At 42.6% G+C, this 19,461-nt stretch overlaps 1 protein-coding gene across 18 annotated transcripts in view; it reads left to right on the top strand.

Moving 5' to 3' along the window:
• The window catches only part of LOC116853599 (histone deacetylase 5), a 138,003-nt gene that overhangs the window by 71,446 nt on the left and 47,096 nt on the right, over positions 1-19,461 (top strand). For 6 of the 18 annotated variants that reach the window (XM_032834759.1, XM_032834774.1, XM_032834781.1 and 3 more), the window contains one exon: positions 10,981-11,394. The exons of the other annotated variants lie outside the window; for them this stretch is intronic. In XM_032834759.1, the coding sequence (XP_032690650.1) occupies positions 11,340-11,394 (55 nt within the window). In that variant the 5' untranslated portion in view covers positions 10,981-11,339. The remainder of the gene's footprint in view (positions 1-10,980; positions 11,395-19,461) is intronic. 18 annotated transcript variants of the gene reach the window in all.

Below are 19,461 nucleotides of genomic sequence, written 5' to 3'. Positions count from 1 at the left end.
CTCTCTCTCTCTCTCTCTCTCTCTCTCTCTCTCTCTCTCTCTCTCTTTTCTTTCGATTCTTCCCTATTCTCCCCTCGTGACGCATACCGCCATCGATTCCGCGGTATTTACGACGTGGAAGCTAAAGAACTTTACTTCCGAAGCCGCAGTTCCCCCCTCGGCACGTAGCCGCGTAACCCGCGCGCCACGCAACACGCACACACACACCTACACACTCGTGTGCGAGAGAGGCATGACAGAAACTTTCCCCTCGTAAAACGCACGATATCGCGTAGCTTCTTTCGCGATGGCGATGGATCGCCGGTTCGTTCTCCTCGCAGCCGACCCACATAGCGAGTTCCCGTGGACTGCCGTCTCGTAATCACCAGTGATCGCCCGCGATTGAACCGTAATTAAGCGGCGTAGATTTCGACTCTCGAGTGTCGTGCCGTTGCACGAGTCGGCACGTCGAACAGATCCAATTCTGGTTTCAGTCGCCAGTCCCCGTGGACTTACCTTCATGTTGTCCATTTTTGAATCGCTTTGACACACAGTAAACATTGTGCGACGGAATTATCTCTCGCCGGGAGAGAGAGAGAGAGAGAGGGTCAGCTTTGCACACGTGGAGAGCGTGAGAATGCCGCCGCTGGCGCCTCGTGAGCGAAATTTTCTGCGGGAATTCACGCGAACGCGTCGCACGCGCGCGCGATGACACACACGTCGCGGATGTAAATGCGCGATGTTTGTTGATACTTTCGCCGTTCGCCGGTGTAAATTTATGCAGTGCTCGCCGACGTTCGTATCTACACGTGGGTCTTTCCTTTAAGAATTCAATACCGCGCTCACTACACACGATGACATGCGGAGAACCCGACTTTATACTCTCCGCTCTCGTTCGCGTGTATGTGAAACTCGTTTGTCGCTACGCGTGTGCGTGCTCACGTGCGTTCGTGCGTGCGTGTGTGCGTGCGGTGTGGGACCAAAGCGTATTATTAGACACGAAAGCGGCGATGAAGTGTGCAAAACGGCGGCAAATTTCGCGGGAAAACACGAAAATAGCGGTGCGTGCGAGGGCGAAAGCAGCGTAGGATTCGTCGGGGTTCTCTCTCCCTTCTCTCTCTCTCTCTCTTTCGCTCATTTTTTTTCGGCTTCGTTGATTTTTCCCTGCCTTTCTCTTGCCTGGCTGCGCACCTGACACACGAGCTCGTTGACCGGAGCCTAATTCGGTAGAAAAACGCCCGTGTCAATTATAAACCAGGCGTATGCGCGACGTACTGACGAATTCATCGATTTCTGTGGAATTCGCATGACGAAAACTGCGCGTGTTGTTGATTCGCTAACTTGGTTGTTTCCAGTGAACGAGACAATTCAATTCTGTTTTCATAATTTTGCGAGTATCATCCCTCCTTGAATCGTTATTATTACACTCCACGTTATCATTTTTTTTATTACAACATACAAAGAAAATCGTATCTCATTCTTTCTCATTTGTCTGTCGTAATGATAAAATCACTGCGGTTGCGAAGCTATTAGGTAAACGCAATTCATCGCGATGACGATCAGACTTTCGGTGTAACACGGAATGTGAGCACGGTCAACCGCAAAAATTTTGGTTAGTTTCATTTGTGAGAAAGAAGGAAGGAAGGAACATGTCTACGACCACTGCCGTTATCACCGTTGTGACTTTCGGCCCGCTCATGTGTCACTTAGCGCGGTAAATTTCCGCGAAACGTTGTATGAACCACCACGTGAAAAGCCGCGGAGGCGTGGCGATGTCGAATTTAGATTCTTGGCGCCTACTCAACGAGAGAAATAAACTCTCGGTAGATAGGTAGCTAGGTAGGTAGATAGGTAGATTAGTAGGCGAGTAGTCAGTCAGTCAGTCAGTTAGTCAGTCAGTCAGTCAGTCAATCAGTTAGTCAGTCAGTCAGCCAAGTACGTAGTCGCATTTTCGGGAGGAAGAAAACACAGAAAAACAGAGGGAAGGAAGAAGAAACGGGCAGCCGATCGATATCGTCGCGAATCGTCGAATCAACGAAGAAAGTAGATCGACTGGCGAGAGAAAGATATGCGTAAAGCGTTCTGTCGTCGAACGTCGCACTGACGGCACCAGTTAGAGAGCGTTGATCGATGGCGAGGTGTATCGCGCGATCGTTAGATTCGACGACGACGACGACGACGTCTCCCGGATCGCAGCCACGACGGAGATCGTTAACCTTAAGCCCCTCTCCCGCCGGCTGAGGACGGTGTTGCGTTATTTCCGAGAGATAAAAATCCGTTGACTAATTCTGTAATAGCCGGGTGTGTCGGGTAGCAATTTCCGCGAGTCAACGCTACAAAGTACGGCGTTAAATTACTAATAATACTCCGCCGCGACTCTGCTTGTGTGCGCGATTTCTGTGATTTATTCGCGATCGCGCGTAACGCTCCGACTGAGATTTTGCAGTGAGAACGGCAAAAGGAGAAAGAGAGAAATATCCAGTTTATTCCTAGGATCCTTTAAGGCCTATTGCGGATATGAAGTTACAGACACAAAGCATACGATTGATGTGAAAAAGTTACAAGAAATAATACTTCGAATAATATTTATGATGGTTTTTATTACAAATGTAAATTGATGTATTTAACGCACTTTGAGAAAAATAATTGTCAAAATTAATTATCATGGATATTTATTAGTAGAGTGAAATACCTTCTTTTTGATACAATTTACTTTAACTCTGATGATGTCCGGAATTTCCTTTTTTACTTTTCTTAGCGTCAAAATAGGTCAAATAGTCTTCAGAATATCAAGATAGATATTGAATGGAATAGTAAGGTTGAAAGTGGGATCAAAAAAGTTTGACTCGAGTAGATCATAACATAAGTTTCACGCAGAGTATCAAAATAGGCGTTGAATGGAACAGTAAGAGCCTCCGCATAAGAACATCCGTAACCTGTTAAGTTTACGGATTTCTTTGTGCGTTGACTTAAGTTTAATTTTACGTACAGGTATAGCTATTGCATTGTCAGTACTTAACGTAACACAACATGTTACGGATATATTTGTGCGTTGGCTCTAAGGCTGAAAGTAGGATCAAAATTTCGACTCGCGGGATTATATAAAGTAACGTCGACAAAAAGATTGGCGGTTATAAGTGCGAGTTCGCACGGTGAGTGCGATATTTCGTTTGCGACACCCCACTAATTCCTAGTTTTTCGCCGTGTGCTGAAACTTCACATACAGTTCTCTCTCCGCTCTCATTCAGATCCCCTTCGAATCTCCTTTTCTTCTGCCTTCCTGCCTTCCTTCCCTCATCGCCGGTGTCCCGGTGGGCGCCTCGAGCGAACAACAACACTTTCATTATTTATTCCAATTAAATGACAGGTCGCAGTGTGCGGCAACCGCGTGCCACACGATGACTGTGCCAATGCGGCGCGTTAGTTTCCGGTTCTGAAGAAAAATGTCAGTTCAATCGGAGGGTTATAGCCATATCGCGGTATGCTGGATAAATTAGTGAATTAATAATACCTCGCCTTATGCGCCTGGATCGCGTGTGTGCGTGGAGGGAACTAGTCGCAACTTTCCTCTCCACGAGCCATGTACATACATACTTTCTCGGTCACCTCTCCGAGGAACACGTCACGATTATACGCGCGTGTCTATAGTCTTCTCGCATCACATGCCGCGTTTCTCATAAGGCTTCCGCTTCTCCCTGTCATTCGCGGGCTTGATAAGATTCATCCACGTGCACGGTTAGTCACACCGGATCCTCCGCTCGCGGAGCGGAGGCGGCAATAATTTCGTTCGCTTCGTTGAGACCGTAAGACCCATGCAGCTCTCACAAGTTGTCCAACCCCGTGTTATCACCTCGAGGGAACCTCTGCTCCCCAGACATCGATGCCGTTCGATTTTCTCGTGTAAAAACGTGCAGCACGGTATCGCACCCCAATGTTTGCGCACCTCATCCTCGCGAGAGGCCAATTTGTCACGCGCTGAAATATATCTAAAAAAGAACTCTAGTCGCAAGGTGTTCGCCCGCAATCCCGTATTCTGAATGGAAACTTTTATTGAAAGAGTAGTCCTCTTCTAATAAAGTAAAAAATAGTAGTGAAACGTAGTAAAAATTACTGTAGAAATAGATCAACATTCTGCAGTGATTCACTTTCACTTCATATATGCTATTTATATGTTAGAAACTGAAATGTGCACTATTAAAGCACTCGTTGTGTTTCCACAGAAATCTGCTAGTGAGATGTTTCTAGCGAAATTTACTGTGTTCTCCTTAGCAAGATAGATCTTACTAGGTTGCGTTCCAAAACTCTACTTGTCGGGTAGAATAGTACTTTATTGACCAATCGGAACAAAGAGAACTGAAATTTATTTATTTTAATTGAATGTTGCTCTACCCGTCGAGTTTTGGAACGTAGTCCTGGCAGTCTCTATTTCTATTTATAGACTACTAAAAACATAATAAAATTGAGAGGAACTTGTATGAAAGAAAATTTTCTCTCCGTGTGTAAGATTTGGAAGATTCCACTGAGAATGAGGTGGAATTTTTTGGGAGCACGCGAAGAGAGCGTGTCTGATCGAGCTCGCGAAATCAATTCGAAATTCGTATCTTTCGATTTCTCCGCATAGCCCGGTGCTAACATCCGTTCATTATAGGTGTGTCCAGCCTCGGGGCTTTAACGGGTGCGACCAAGCTTGTATAGTGGGAAGTGGGTGGGAGGGCAGGCAGGGAGGACGACCCAACCTGACCCCGCGATCTATATTTATCGATTTACGTCGTCTAAATGTGCCAAATGCTTCGGCACGTGTCCGAATGCCATTTTGATGCGGACCACGTGGTGGTTTGTCTTCGTTTCGCGCGCTGCAACGATCGTCGGTCTCTACGAATGTTGCACATGTGTACATAGACGGAAATACTCTAAAATTCCCGATCCATTATTCCAAATAACAAAATAATCCCTTTAATTGGCCGTGGTTATGCAGGAATGATTTAACTCACGTGAAGTACATTTCGAGAAAAATGAAGATGAACCTTTGATAACACGATTTAAGAAATAACACTCTTTGCATTCGTTCAAGGAATCAAGCAATTTTCTTTTCTTCAAGGGTATTGCCAGCTATTTAAAAAAAAATGGAAACACAACAAGTACTTTAACAGCGCACATTTCAGTTTCTAATATATAAATAGCATATGTGAAATGAAAGTGAATCATTGCAGAATGTCGATCTATTTCTACAGTAATTTTTAAATAGAAGAAACGCAACTAATAGAAAATAAAAACGTGTTTTTAATTAATTTTAAGCGCCCATAAGAGTTTAGGTGTTTTTTGTTTTACGTAGGAATACGTATGAAATGCTCATTGATAGAAAAACAGAAATTCATAATTTTGTGAGTCGGATCATTTTTGTATAATTATGATCACTTCGTCCTAATTAATAACGAGACAAAATATCCTAATAATATATTCGACATCTCGTGCTGCGCATTTCACCCGTCAACGTTACAAGCACTGGACTCATCGATTACACACGTCCAATTAAATCGCGAACAAGAGGAGTCAATTTAAATTTATAGCGACAAAATACGATCGACCAAATAAATTTTCGCCCATGACACGTATTGTTTCAACACAATACGTGTTAGCACAACACGTTTTAACACAATACGCGCAAAGTCCTGTGCTTTTTTTAATCAGCCGTAACAGTTTCTCCTCGAACTTTCCCGGCCTCTCCTCCGTAGCTCGTAATTGTCGTTACGTCAAAGACTGCCGCATTTCCGCGGGACTCTCTTCTTCCCCTCCGTCTCTCTTTCTCCTCGGATCCGCCGCTGTGGATTCGTACACCCGCGACGCGATCACCGCGTCCACGGGCGCGAGACGCGCAGGTCGCCAACGCGCCTTAATCTTCTTCTTCGGCATGCCATTATAATCGCCTTTGGCGCTCGCGAAGTCTTCCTCGCGTACAGAGCGGCCGAGTTGGAGGCAAGTTCAACATCCCGCTAATGGTTCAGGTTCTTCAGCTCGGCGAGGAGCACTCACGAGGTGGTGCTTCGCCGCGAAGAGAGCGAAAAGATCGATCCGTCGATCGTGCGCGCCGATAACTCGGAGATCGATGGATCCGCGTCGGGTTCGATTTCCGTGGATCCCGCAAGGTGTTTATCTATCAGCTGTTTGAGAACGACGATCGAGCACGCAGAGCGATGTTTCGGGCAGAAGCGAAAGTGCGGCTTTTTCTCCGTAAGGAAAAGAGAGGAAATGTTCGGAGACGATGCGCGGCCGCGAATTCGCGTCTCTTCGCTGTCGACATCGTTTTAATGCGACATTTATGCACGGAAGGAACAACTTCGTTAGTGTAACTGAGTTTTCCATTATTCGACTTGCCGTATGAAAAACTCGGTTGTAGCAACAGGAGATTTTCTCTCTCTAAATTTCTTGGAGTGAAATTTCACTCGAAAAGCGAAGTGACAGCCGAGTCCTCGAGTGATCTTTCACATCTATAGAGCGAATTCTCCACTCTGAATTCTCGAGTGAATCCGATGCATTCCACCGTCAGAGGAGCACATATATTCACTCCAATCGAGTGGAACATTCGCTCAGATGGAGTCCGAATTCACTCTGATCTTTGAGTAAAACATAATTCGCTCTAATCATTTCGAATATGACAGTGTTTTTACTGTCGTCTCGAGTGGAAAATACCGCCATTTTTTACACTCCAAGAAATTTAGAGAGTACTTCTCAGTCAATTAGTCCAAGTTATCTTAATCGAGTTTTAGTGCAACTGAATGTTCAGACGAAGGTTTTCAGTCGCAGTAACAGACACATTATTTCTCATCAGCGAGTTTTTCCGGTCGCTATTCAGTCACCCGAAAATTTTTCGCCGTATAGCGATGGATTTTTGCCCGATTATTCAATAATACTTCGGCAACGATCTTTCACTGATTCGATGATTCATGTGTGCTTCACTTGACACAATAATTATGCACGTTATACTCGGCTGCGCCGTGCACGGCACGTTAATATTACCAGGAAAAAATATTGTTGGACGTAACTTTTCGCCGAGAAGATGAATTTACGGCTAATAAAGTAACATCGATTAAGAAGCGGTAAGGAGGGAGAGAGGGAGGGGTAGGGCCGCGAAGGGGTAAGGGATTGAGAAGAAAGTCCACGGGTCGAAAAGGTTTATGATAAAAGAGAAGAAAAGGAAGCGCGGATGACGTCATGGCAATCATTCGCGCCACTTAGGCGAAGTCAAGGGATCAATTTACGACGTGAATGGTCAACTACTGCCTCTCCCGAACATTCCATCCTCCCCAGCCTCGAAACCTCTTTTCCGCTTTTGTTCACCTCTCGCGCCGCACCGAGCAGATCGACCGCGGAACATCACCGCGACAATGTTTGTCTCGATCGCCGATAATCGATCGAATTGTGTAACGTCGCTTGTGTAACAATGACACGCCGAGAGCGAGAAAAAGATTGCCGGGAGATGGACGAAAATGGAAACGCGCGCGACTCGAGAGGTGTGACGAAAGCAAAAGAGAATAAAGTTTCGTCGCGATACCTAAGTAAGAGCAACAATACACATTGTGCTCGTTTTGTGCGTGTATGTGTGTGAGAGAGAAAGAAAGATTCCAGGCGAAGGAGGAGGAGGAGGAGGAGGACGAACCATTCTAAATTTCTTTAGCCGAGATTCAAACCGAAATAATTTAAATCTGTGTTAAATTAGTCAAAAATGGCTAATCTCGGCTAAACCAAAATTTGGCAATTTCAATTAAAATTTTAATAAAATCGGTGTACCTGAGACACAAACTATTCTAAATTTTTTTAGTCGAGATTCCAACCGAAATATTTTAAATCTATGCAAAATGATTCGAATATCGGCCAAACCGAGAAATTGTATAAATAATTTTTTTCAATTTTTTCAAAGTGGACCTCAAAATGTAGAAGTATAAAAAATATTTGTCATATTTTTTCATTTTGGCCCACTTTGAGTTTCACGGGCAGTTTATAGCTTTTCAATGTTCTCACATCTACCATCAAGTACAACATAAATGCATAAAAAATAAAATTAAATACAAGATATAGTTAAATAATTTTAACAAAATCGGCGTACCTGAGACACAAACCATTCTAAATTTTTTTAGCCGAGATTCCAACCGAAATGGTTTGTATCTGTGCTAAATTAGTAAAAAATGTTTTGAGTTTCGGCTAAATCGAAATCCAGCAATTTTAATTAAAATTTTAACAAAATTGAAGAGACGTTAAGCTAGTCCTCCTACTGGATGCGAATCCGATGCACGGTCGTTGATCTGTTTTGGTCTCTACACGCAAAAAAAGAACTAACTTCCAGAGCTAAAAAATTGCTGTGGCAGATAAGATGTGTCACTGAAATATAGGCAGCTAATGTCGATACTATCGAAGCTAAATTTATTCGCTGTTTAAACTTAGGCGTTACAGCAAGAAATATTAGCTGCTAAAAACAAATGACTGTAGCAAATGATTGTAGCTGTGCGGCAAACTTCTTTAATATATGCATACGATAAGAAATTTAGGAATAACTGTCATTTTCTTAGCTATTTGAAATAATGTGCATTTTTAATATCATCTAATATATTTGTATTTCATAGCGAATGCATTTTAGCTGTTCTTAGCCAATTCTTAGCAGTGACAGCTAAACGATTAGCCTTTTGACTAAGCTTGAATCAGCTACCGCGGTTTAGCTGATATTACTAAGTCATTTTTTTGCGTGTAGATACGAATATTTAAAATTTCAATCTGGAGTAGATGTACATATACTGAGTGTATATGTATGTATATTCCAAAATTTAAGTATCTGTATTTAAGAATCCCAAAACAAATAAGAATGCCCTGAGTAGCAATTGGATGTGTCAAAGTGTACTTAATATCTGCTGTGCGTGCGGAACCGCGAGGATCCTTCGATAGAGAGCTCGAATGGTTGATGATTCAATTCTTTCTCACCTGGCGATCGATTCGGCGGTGAATAATTTTCGATTTACCGCTGACGCATTTGCCAACCGGAATAATATATCGCGCTGCTAGTATTGCACGTGTTGGCATTGTTAGAAGAGAAAAAAACGAGATAAAACAAAGAGGAAAATGATATCGTGCGCGTATTGCGAGGAAATTTCTGTTGCGACGATCTAAATCTAGATCTGAAACCTATATCTAACACTTACGTTATATTGTCGTGCGCGCGCGCGGTTTACATTTCAACGTTATCCCAGCCGACGCTACGCGCTTGACAAACGAAGAAGACCCGTGACTTATCACGCGACCGATATTTTATTCTCGCTAATCGATCGCGGGAGGAAGAAAGAGGGGGGACGCAGCGCCAGTATAAATTGCGACGGGAACCGAAAAAAAAAGAGATATTCTCAGCGTGTCTCGTGTTTCGCCGCTTCTGCGAGTTCTGTCATCAATCGTTGGCGGCGGCGGCGGCGGCGGCGAAACACATGTGCGGAATCCACCACGGTTACGTATTAATCGCGTCAGCGTTTTCAGGATGGATGAGAGGAGGGAGAGAGGGAGGGGCAGGCGAGGGAAGAAAGAGGGAGAACTGTAAAATTGAACGCGAGCGCTGCTACTTAACCTTTAAATAGCCAGCCGTCAGAAAAATAAATACGATATACGATTTAGCAACGTTTTGGCGCGCGTCGCCGATCATCGTTGGCAAGGACATTTGACACTTGTCAGAGAGAGGCACGAAATTAGATTTTCATTCTTTGGCATTCGGCTGCGCTCTTGAATCGGGATTTTGTGCGTGTAACACCGCTGCTGCTGTTGCCGCCGCGCACTTTCACCGTCGCCCGCGACTTTCCAGTCTTCACAGCTCGACTTTGCAAACGGCCGCACACTGATAGGAAAAAGTATCCGAATAATAGTGAATATTTTTTCGATGGTGTTAATGACGTTATTCACCTAAATCCACATTTTTTTATTTGAGCAGAATAAATGATTGCTTTCAGGGGAAGCTTTCTTAAGGTTCCAAGAAAATGTATGTTTTCCTATTTGCAAAACATTTTATAATAACATATTTACAAGTAAATATGTTATTATAACATATTTACAAGTAAATATGTTATTAGTCCGCATCCCAAATAAATATTTACGATTTCTCAGGTGTCTTTTTTCTCAGCGCGTGTGCGGTTTCTGCACGTGTGAATTTGCACGCGGGAGAACGTCGCGATTTGTTTCAAGAACGCGTTTTCCCCCCTGACGCGATGTAGCCACCCCGACGACTCCAGTTTTGATCTTTCGACAGCAATTGATGGACTTTATTCGACGACCGCTCACCGCGACGGGCCCGTTGCGCGTCTGTCTCACGATAGATGGATAAATAATCTTGAGAGCACGCGAGATGTTCATCGCGAAAATAAATTCATCTTTCGCCGGCATAAGATCGCGAAGAGAAGACCGGTATCGAGAGAGACAGGGGGAGGGAGGGAGGGAGGGAATCGCGCGCCTCTCTTTTTTTTTTTTTTTTCTTTTTCTCATCCTCAGTTTCCGTTTACTATTTTTAAGCGTCGCGCAGTTCGCACTCGCCTCTTAACCGACGGTCGTAAATAAACTCGTCGCGTGTATTTTTGTACCGGGTCGCCAGAAATGACTCGTGCGTCGCCACCGGCGAGAATCCTGTTGAAATGCGAGGTAAAAAGACAAAAGTATATAAAAAAAAAAAAGATAGAAGCTCCAGAGAAACGGTCGGAAATGAATGACGAGGCGGTCTGACGTTAATAATATTCGGAGGTCTCCGCTTGGCAGAGCCACAAAGAAAAAAAGACGTTAATTATCTCCACGATAAAACACCTGATTGTTTTTATTTGTCTCTTGCATTTCTCTTTTTGCGCACACGTGCCGCGCTAAAATCTCATTATTACGCGACGGCGATTCGTTGAGAGCCGCGCGTTCCTCTTCCCCCTCTCTCACAACATCCAAGACAACACAGCATCGCAGGTCAGATGGATTGATGATTCTCCTTTATTCTCTTTCTAGATCAACTGTTGGACGCGCGAAAAGAGAGCGGGTAAAGGGCGACGAAGGGCGGGCGGGGAGAGTCTCGCCGATAAGACGCGGATGGTGGTTGTAAATCGTTTGTCGTCTCTCGGCGATTGTCAGTCGCGCGTGCGCGCGCACGCACACGTCACTTGCCTCGTGGTGTCGAGGAGGAGGAGGAGGAGGACGCGATCTCTCGCGGTGTCGTGCGCGTCGTTCTAGCTTGCGAGTGTGAAAACTGGTGCGATAAGTAAAGGAAACGAAGGGCCCGGATGGTGCGGCGCGTACGACCGAGCCACCTCCGCCGCGGTGGACGCTAGATATCTCGGTGGATATACTGCTACCTGAGAGTGTGGCATATGGCCCTGGACTATGGTACTACCACTTACAATATGCACCACACGAATCAACTAGGTACGTATCAATGATCACGTGCACTCTCGACACTGTGTGTACCGAACTGCTACCTTATTCTTGAAATAGTTGGGTGTACGTAAGTTTTACCGCGCAGGTTTAATCATACCATAAAATAGCTGCGCAGTAAAACTTACGTATACGCAATTATTTCAAGAATAAGGGCCCTGTAGCCCTGTTCTGTAACTCGTTAACTCCAATAACGAGTTATAGAATCCCAGTGCTGATGTCCGTCCGCGTCCTCACGCGCTTCTTCACACGGACGCTCTCTCCTTCCTCTCCTTCTTGTTTCAACTATACTCAACTATATTTATTCAACTATACGGACAAAAGTTACGTTATCTTTATAGAAAAAAGGTCACGCAGAACAATTGAACAACCACAATCGGTGATTCTTCTTACGGTTCAAGAATAATCGATTGGTCAATTTTCTTACTGCCTTACTGCTTACGTTTTCTTGTGTGTCTGGGCTCTGAAAAGAAAGCATTTCTCTACACTGAGAGGAGAAATATATGACAAATAAAAAGATATTTATTCGATGGGTATTCATAATAAGTTTACTTATAAATTCAAATTCTTTTATTCAAATGGAATAAACAATTGCTTTAATGAAAAGCTAAGTTTTTAAAAGAATGTGTATTTTTTTATTAGAAAATTTCTTTTTATATATTAGTAAAAATATGTGTTATTAATATTCACTGTGGATAAAAATATTCTTTATTTCTAATTTTTCTCTCTCTCTTTGTGTACTACAAATTTCCCTTAGTGAATCTTGGCCTATCGTACTTCCCGTAGAAAAAAAACCTTTCTTGATAAAGAAAAACTGTAATACTTGATTTTATTTGCTGTACGTCCTTTTTTTCGTTTTTTATCGTCTCAAAAGCCATCATTTTGAAATTTCTTATATTGGTGATTGTTCGCCGATCGATCGACTCCACCAGGTCGATATTTGTGTTTAAAAAAAGAGACTCGGTTAATACATTCGCCGTACGTGTGAATACAGACAACATCATTTGTTTCGTTGTCTACTCGAGTGTTTCGCGAGGTCTTGGCGAAACATCGAGCCACTTCCTGTCCTCCGTCTCTTGACCTTTCAATATTCAAGTGTTAACTATTTTTACGTATTTGAACCGCTCGAGTCGAATTTTCGTTAAGGAAAAGTTGGTCGGCTTAAAGTTCGCCCGACTGAGCGGAAGAGGAGAAGAGAGGCGGAGCGTGTGAGTTCGCGTTTTAAGAGACCACGTATACAAATGTCATCCTATATATAGCGGGTGTCCGTCTAATCTTAGCAAACCGGCCACCGGCCAGAGACACGAGCAAAAAAGTTTCTACGACTCTTTTTCCTTTGTGCCTCGCTGACTAGAATGGGGAGCCGTGTTTATAGCGCCGTGGCTCGTGATACGAGATAAAAGCACCTTATCATCCGTACCGATTCAGATAAACCCGAAATTAAAGCACATACTTGAATTTTAACAAGCTCTCGTCTTGTTCTACAGTGCTGTTCGTCAAAGTGTTCTCAAAATAACGTCGAAATAGCCGTACGTGTCACCGACGACGCGACGACGAACTAAATTAAATTCGAGCTAAATTCAAACTCGTTTACATTTGCACGGAGAGAATTTTATAGTGAACATTATATATATGGACTTTTCTAACCGAGGAATAGATCGATATTTTGTATTAATTGACTGCTCTTCCGTTTCATGTGCTACTTATATTTTACATCTTAGAGAAAAGATATTTAAGAAATAAAAAATATTTATTTGGTGGATACTAATAACATCTCAAGTTCACTCAAATCTAACATTTTCTTATTTGGAAAATAGTTTGTATTAGTACAAATAAATATGTTATTAGTACTTCCATCGAATAAATATTTTTTACTCCTTACATATTTTTCTCTCTGCGATATCCTATTAAAAAATTTGCTTTTTTTTTTTAGTAAAATAAATTTTACTGACAATTATTATTACTAACATTGTAGTAGAATTTAATGAGAAAAATTGGTTTTCTTGATCATAATTTATGGTAATTATTTTTCTGTGATTAATGCCAAATATATTGTCCTCAGTGTAGAATTGGAAACAGAAATTTACATAAAAAAGAAACTATAATATTCTCTCCGTTTGTGATTCTCAATCGTCGCTTACGGGCGCAGGCGAAATTCGTACGGTGATCGCGGGGGATCGCGTCGGGGAAATGTGCAACGAAACTGGAGCATCTTCTCCGGGCTACTATTGCGGGGGAATTCATGTGACACCATAACCTACCGTCTATAAGTCACCATAACCGATCGTGTGACCTACCTTCTTTTCCTGACCCAGCTACTAAAGCGGTAGGAGCGTAATTTCCATCGCGTGACAGGACTATCCCGAATCGTTTAATTATGCAGCCGGCGTCGCGCATGCGATGGCAAAACAATCGTAATGGGGTTGCGGCGGCGTTCCTAGAAAAGTCGCCTATATCTGGACGACCGAGAGTAATTGGCCGCGCGATTACTGATTCGAGCTCTTGAATTTTGCATATAGCGCGATAGTTATATAGATACTTCATTTATATGGAGCGCGTGTGTATATATGTACGTGTCGCTCGTGCGAATTTATGAGAGATAACGGGGAAAGGAGATATCCCGCGCACGCGAACGAGATTCCGCAAATGTCCGTTTATAGGAAAATTTACGATTTATTAAAAAGAAAAGAGTGTGTATTTTCGCAACCGCGGAGAACGTGAGAGAAGGTGAGACCCGACTCGAAATTTTGATGCTACTTTGACGCTCTTAAGGATAGTTTGCACTTAGATGGTTTATAGCCTACGTAAAACCTACTTTGACGATATTGATACTCATTAACTTCTCTTTTGAACCTTTAACTCTACCTTGTCAAAATTTTGACGCTACTTTGACGCTCTTAAAAACAGTTTGAGCCTATTTGGATAATCTAAGTGAAATCTATTTTGACTGAGTGATATCATTTCTGAATCGAAATTTTGACCCTATGTTAAACCTTGAATTCTACACCGCAGTAGAAGTTAAGATAATAAAGTAGGTTTAATTTTAATGATATAATTTACTCCTATTTTGACCCTGATGATGTCTGAAATATATGCAACAAATAAAATGTATATTTTGTACACTATTTGACGTTTCTGTTTCGTTATTTATTAAATTTTATAAATATTTCTATAAAATACATATATTCTATGTAGGAGCTAAAGCTTCAGTAGAGGTTCGCAACTGAACCTACTTTGCTTCCTAAGATCTTACTATTATACAACCTACTTTGACGCTAAAGAAAGCGAAAGCGAAAATTTCGGACATCATCGAGATCAAAGTAGGAGTAAATTATATCATTAAAGAATAAGAATAGAATTAAACCTACTTTGCTATCTTAGCTCCTACTGCGGTGTAGAATTCAAGGTTCAACATAGGGTCAAAATTTCGACTCGGAAAGCGACGATAATTTCGACTCTTTTCCGTGCTCCATCACCAGTTAATTTATATGTCGACGACGACGCGTAATGCACACACGTGCGAGCACGTGTAGTCTCACGTACACCACGCATTATGCACGCATGCTCTCACTTTCTCGCGCCAGTTCTGTATATACGAGCGCGTACGTCGAACCGCCGAGGGTTGACCTACACACCGACATTTATTCGCTAATAATAGTCCCGCTGCCAGGTCATTGTTGTGCACACTTGTGCGTGTACGATGCGCTGAGCGCGCGCGTGCCCGCGTGCGTGCATGCGTGCCTGCATATGCCTATATGTGTTTGTGTGTGTGTGTGTGCGTGCTCTGAGACATTTATTATCCGCGTTATGCTCGACGACGTCGCGTCCCCCGAGTGTCGTCTCATCGTTTCCCGCAAATTCGACTTTTCGACTCGTGTGTCATTATTTATTCACCGCACCTGGGCTCGGCCAAAGAAAAAAAAAAAAACGGCGGCTATTTCTTCCCCTTACGAATTTATGGTCCATTTTTCCCCGTGCGAATATGTCTAGACGACTGGCCCACGTCATCGTTGTCGTTAGCCACGACTTTTCCGACTTTTGGATAGAAGTTCGTCAATTTATCCGTCAGTTCGATGTCGACGCAATTGTATCGTCGTTGACCTTTCATAAACGGCTATGTGCCGTTCTCTCTTTTTCTCTCTCGTTCTCTTTCTTTCTCTCCCTCTCTCTCTCTCTCTCTCTCTCTCTCTCTCTCTCGCGGCTGCATCGACGCTGCAATAAGGCGCGTACGCGGCCGCGAAGACAATCGGGTCGAGGATGGCGAGAAATCGTGCGTGAAAATTAGATAGCGAACCAACAGGCGGATAGTCGCCCGCGTCCGTCCCTTGCACGAAACTCGCGCGCGCGCCGTAAGAGAGATCGTTGCCAGAGTCGTCGTTTCTCTTGCCAGGATCGCCTAGTAGGTCGACTCGCGCCGTGCCCAGAACGTGTAAGATCAGCAGGAAAATAAGACACATTGAAGTTAATTGAATCAAATAAAATTTATTTTTATCAAATTAAATTTATTTATTTATTATTATGGAGAGAGAACTTGTAGTAAAATTAGATAAAACATATATTTTGTACATTTAATACAGAATTTTGCGAACGAAGAATAGGTCGACATTCCGCAGCAATTTACACTGAGAGAAAAAATACCTAAAAAAGTAACATATTTACTTAAATCCAAATTCTTTTGTTTAAGTGGAGTAAGCAGTTGTTTTCGTGAGAAACAGAATGTACATTGTAAATGTACATTTCACAAAAATCTGAGAACAAAACTACTTTTTATTTCTCAGATCTTTTCTCAGTGTACTCTTTTCGCTTCATATGTTCTATTTATATCGCAGGAATTGGAAATGCACTATTAAAACATTCGCGACCTCCCTAGAAAAATTGCTCCTTAGCGAGAGGTAGACCTTGTGCTGACAGTTTATTCTTGTATTACTAGAAACTGTTCCCGTATTAGTAAGTAACGTGAAATCAAGGAGAATTTATATGGAAAAGGAAATAAAATACTAATAACCGTGCAATAATTGTCGATTTATCTCGTTGGACTTCAACAAGTATCGAATTTTCACAATTATGTCAGAACAGGCGAAGTCGCGTCGATGCACTCTTGCTTCATTTGCAACCGCCAACGAGTCTCCGTGGACATTTTTACAAGCGGCAAGAGACATTAACTCGCCGGCTCGCTTCTGGACAGGGAGGAAGAGGGAGGGCGCAGGGAATGATCGAACGTCGTGTCGGGATGGATATGAAATTTATTGTAATTAGCAGTTAGGCGGGGTTTAAGTGCGTACATCCGGAGAGAACACTTTGTAGGAGGTTGCTCGTGCGGCGCAATTACCTTAATTAATGTGGGCCCTAATTGTCTTTGCCCGTAGTCGACGCACTCTACGCGTCGCGCATGGCGGCGACCGCAGCCGGCTCCCCGGCGCGAGAGGCTCGGGTTGCATTAAGTAAAATCCACCGTAGCGACAGATATAACCATTATAACGGCTGCAGGAATGGGAACGATGCGCTTTAATGACGTCGACGCGAATTCCGCACCTTTCGCGTCCTCCCGCGCGAGCGGAGGCTGCAAACGCGGCCGTTCGACGATCTCGCTCTTAAGGATCGTCTACAACGTGCTCGCAGTTACGTTTTAACCTTTTCAACCTCGAATTAATTCTATTCGCAAGAACAATTTCTATTAATTATTGTCCCTAGGAATGATGATTTTTTTCATAATTTCCCAATAAGCCATAATTTTGGGGAAATCAAAATTTCAGAGAAACAACCCCTTTGATATGCTGCATTATTTTCAGTGTAGATTTTATTCCGCATAATAATAATTTTCTTTTCATACTTCGTAATAATGCACGAGAATATTTTGCATAGCCCACTTTTATAATAAGTTAGTGCAATATTAGTAAACTGCGAACTATTTATGAAATGGCCAGTGTCGAAGTGGAGAGACAACGAGCGCCGAATTGATTGTGCATCCTTCGAGTGAAATCGTGAGAAATGAAGAGAAGTTTTTATACTGAACTCGTCAATGAAACTTTCCACATTTCACACGGATTTGCGCGAAAGAAACAGGCACATGATCAATTCACAGTGACCAGCGTCGCGACTTTAAAACGTAATTGCGATCGCATTGCAGATGACCCTTTAACCGTCCAACGCAATTCCGCGGGAACCAATTGAAATACGTACGTGGTGCTTACGCACGCCTTTGCGAAATGTGAAAAAAAAGAGAGGAGAGAGAGAGAGAGAGAGAGAGGCAGCGATAGTACCCGATCGAGACGTTGAAACATACGAGGGAAGCAACTCGAGGTCGGGAGCGTTAACACAAATGATTGCGTCTCATCAAGTTACGTACGAAGTATAATTGATTACACTTGATGAATCGGTCGTATGGCCGATAGTGAGCCGCGACGAAACGGGCCGAAAGATATATGCGCGCCTCTCGCATTATACATTGATTTATTAATAGTGAGAAATTAACGACACATAAGAAGCAAGCACGGATGTCAGTGCTATTAAATACTAATATTACTTTATTTAATATTAATATGATTGTGGGAGGATAAAATTGTCCAGTATGTTAAACGCACGTATCGAAATTTTTCTTCGATTTTTATTAAAAAATATATATTTAAAAATTGGGACTCAAGGATCGATCTAGGTGATTTCTAAGGTGATTCTCCGTGTACGATAATCGAAGAAAAATTTCGATACATGCGTTTAACATACTGGACAATTTTATCCTCCCACAATCATATTAATATTAAATAAAGTAATATTAGTATTTAATAGCACTAAAACATCCGTGCTTGCTCCTTATGTGTCGTTAATTTCTCACTTTTAGTTTATCTATTTTCAAGGAACATTGATTTATCTTATCCGATTCAGTCATCAACGGAAATTCACGCGGCGGTCGACGCGTCGATTCGCCAGACGCGTACGGGTTATCGGCGAAATTCGCGGCTCTGCCAGCGAGCGACCGGGACCTTGTTTCGCACGCGCAGCTGAGGCGAGATCTGGCAAAATCGCAGAGCTCTCGGCCCGCGTAGGAACGATTCTGGCGCGGCGTGCCAATTTTCACGGGGACGTGAGATCGAGGCACGCGAGTCGCGTGACTCGCGTGCGAGCGCGAAGTCCGTCGCGCGATCGTCTGTCCTGCACACGCGCGCATTACGTACGTAGTCGTAACACTAGTCTGTGAATTGATCATACACCTATTTCTTTCGCGCGAATCCGTGAAAAGTGAAAAGTTTCATTGACGAGTTCAGTGTAGAATTGCTCTTCATTTTTCACGAGTTTACTTGAAGGAAATGGATGCATAATCAACTCACGGGCTAATGCTACGACTTTTGTGTCCTCCAGATGTTATAAATTCTATGAGTCTTGCATCCTAAGGGTATTAATAAATCTTCACACACAGAAGAATACGTACCGCGTTCAAGTGAATGTTCCTGGTATTTCATATATTCACGACTCTGGTCAAATTCATCATTAACATCAAATTTTCATTCGAATTTGTTCAAAATACATTATGAAGCCTAGTAAGTTTAGCACTTCAACCAAGAATATTAAAATAATACAAAAACTCGGTTCGCTCACTATATACAGGGTGTCCCGGATCACCTTCGCAATCTCTCGTGAGGACGTAGAGTGGATTGAGATGAACACAAAAGTCCCGTTTTGCGATATTCGCAATAATAGTCGAGAATTAATTAAAAAAGATTGGTGAATGATCACGCGCGATGTGTCTGCCGCTATATACTTATACATTAAGTCAAACTGAATAAAAAAGTCCTACCATTTTGCAAATGGCCACATAGATTTTTAGATATTAATTAAAGAAAATTGTTACATGATTGTGTATCATAATATTTTAATTAATTAATATTTCGACTATTATTGCAAATATCGCAAAACGGTATGGGACTTTTATGTTCATCTCAATCTGCTCTACGTCCTCACGAGAGATTGTGAAGATGATTTGGGACACCCTGCACTGAGAGAAAAAAATAATTGGAATAACTATAATCTCACTATATTTTATAGTTCGTTTTGGCCTCAAACATA

This window comes from Odontomachus brunneus, unplaced genomic scaffold (assembly GCF_010583005.1).
Source record: "Odontomachus brunneus isolate Ranch 3 - 2012 unplaced genomic scaffold, Obru_v1 Obru_scaffold_006, whole genome shotgun sequence".
Lineage (NCBI taxonomy): Eukaryota > Metazoa > Arthropoda > Insecta > Hymenoptera > Formicidae > Odontomachus > Odontomachus brunneus.
This window is presented reverse-complemented; position numbering and strand designations above follow the sequence as displayed.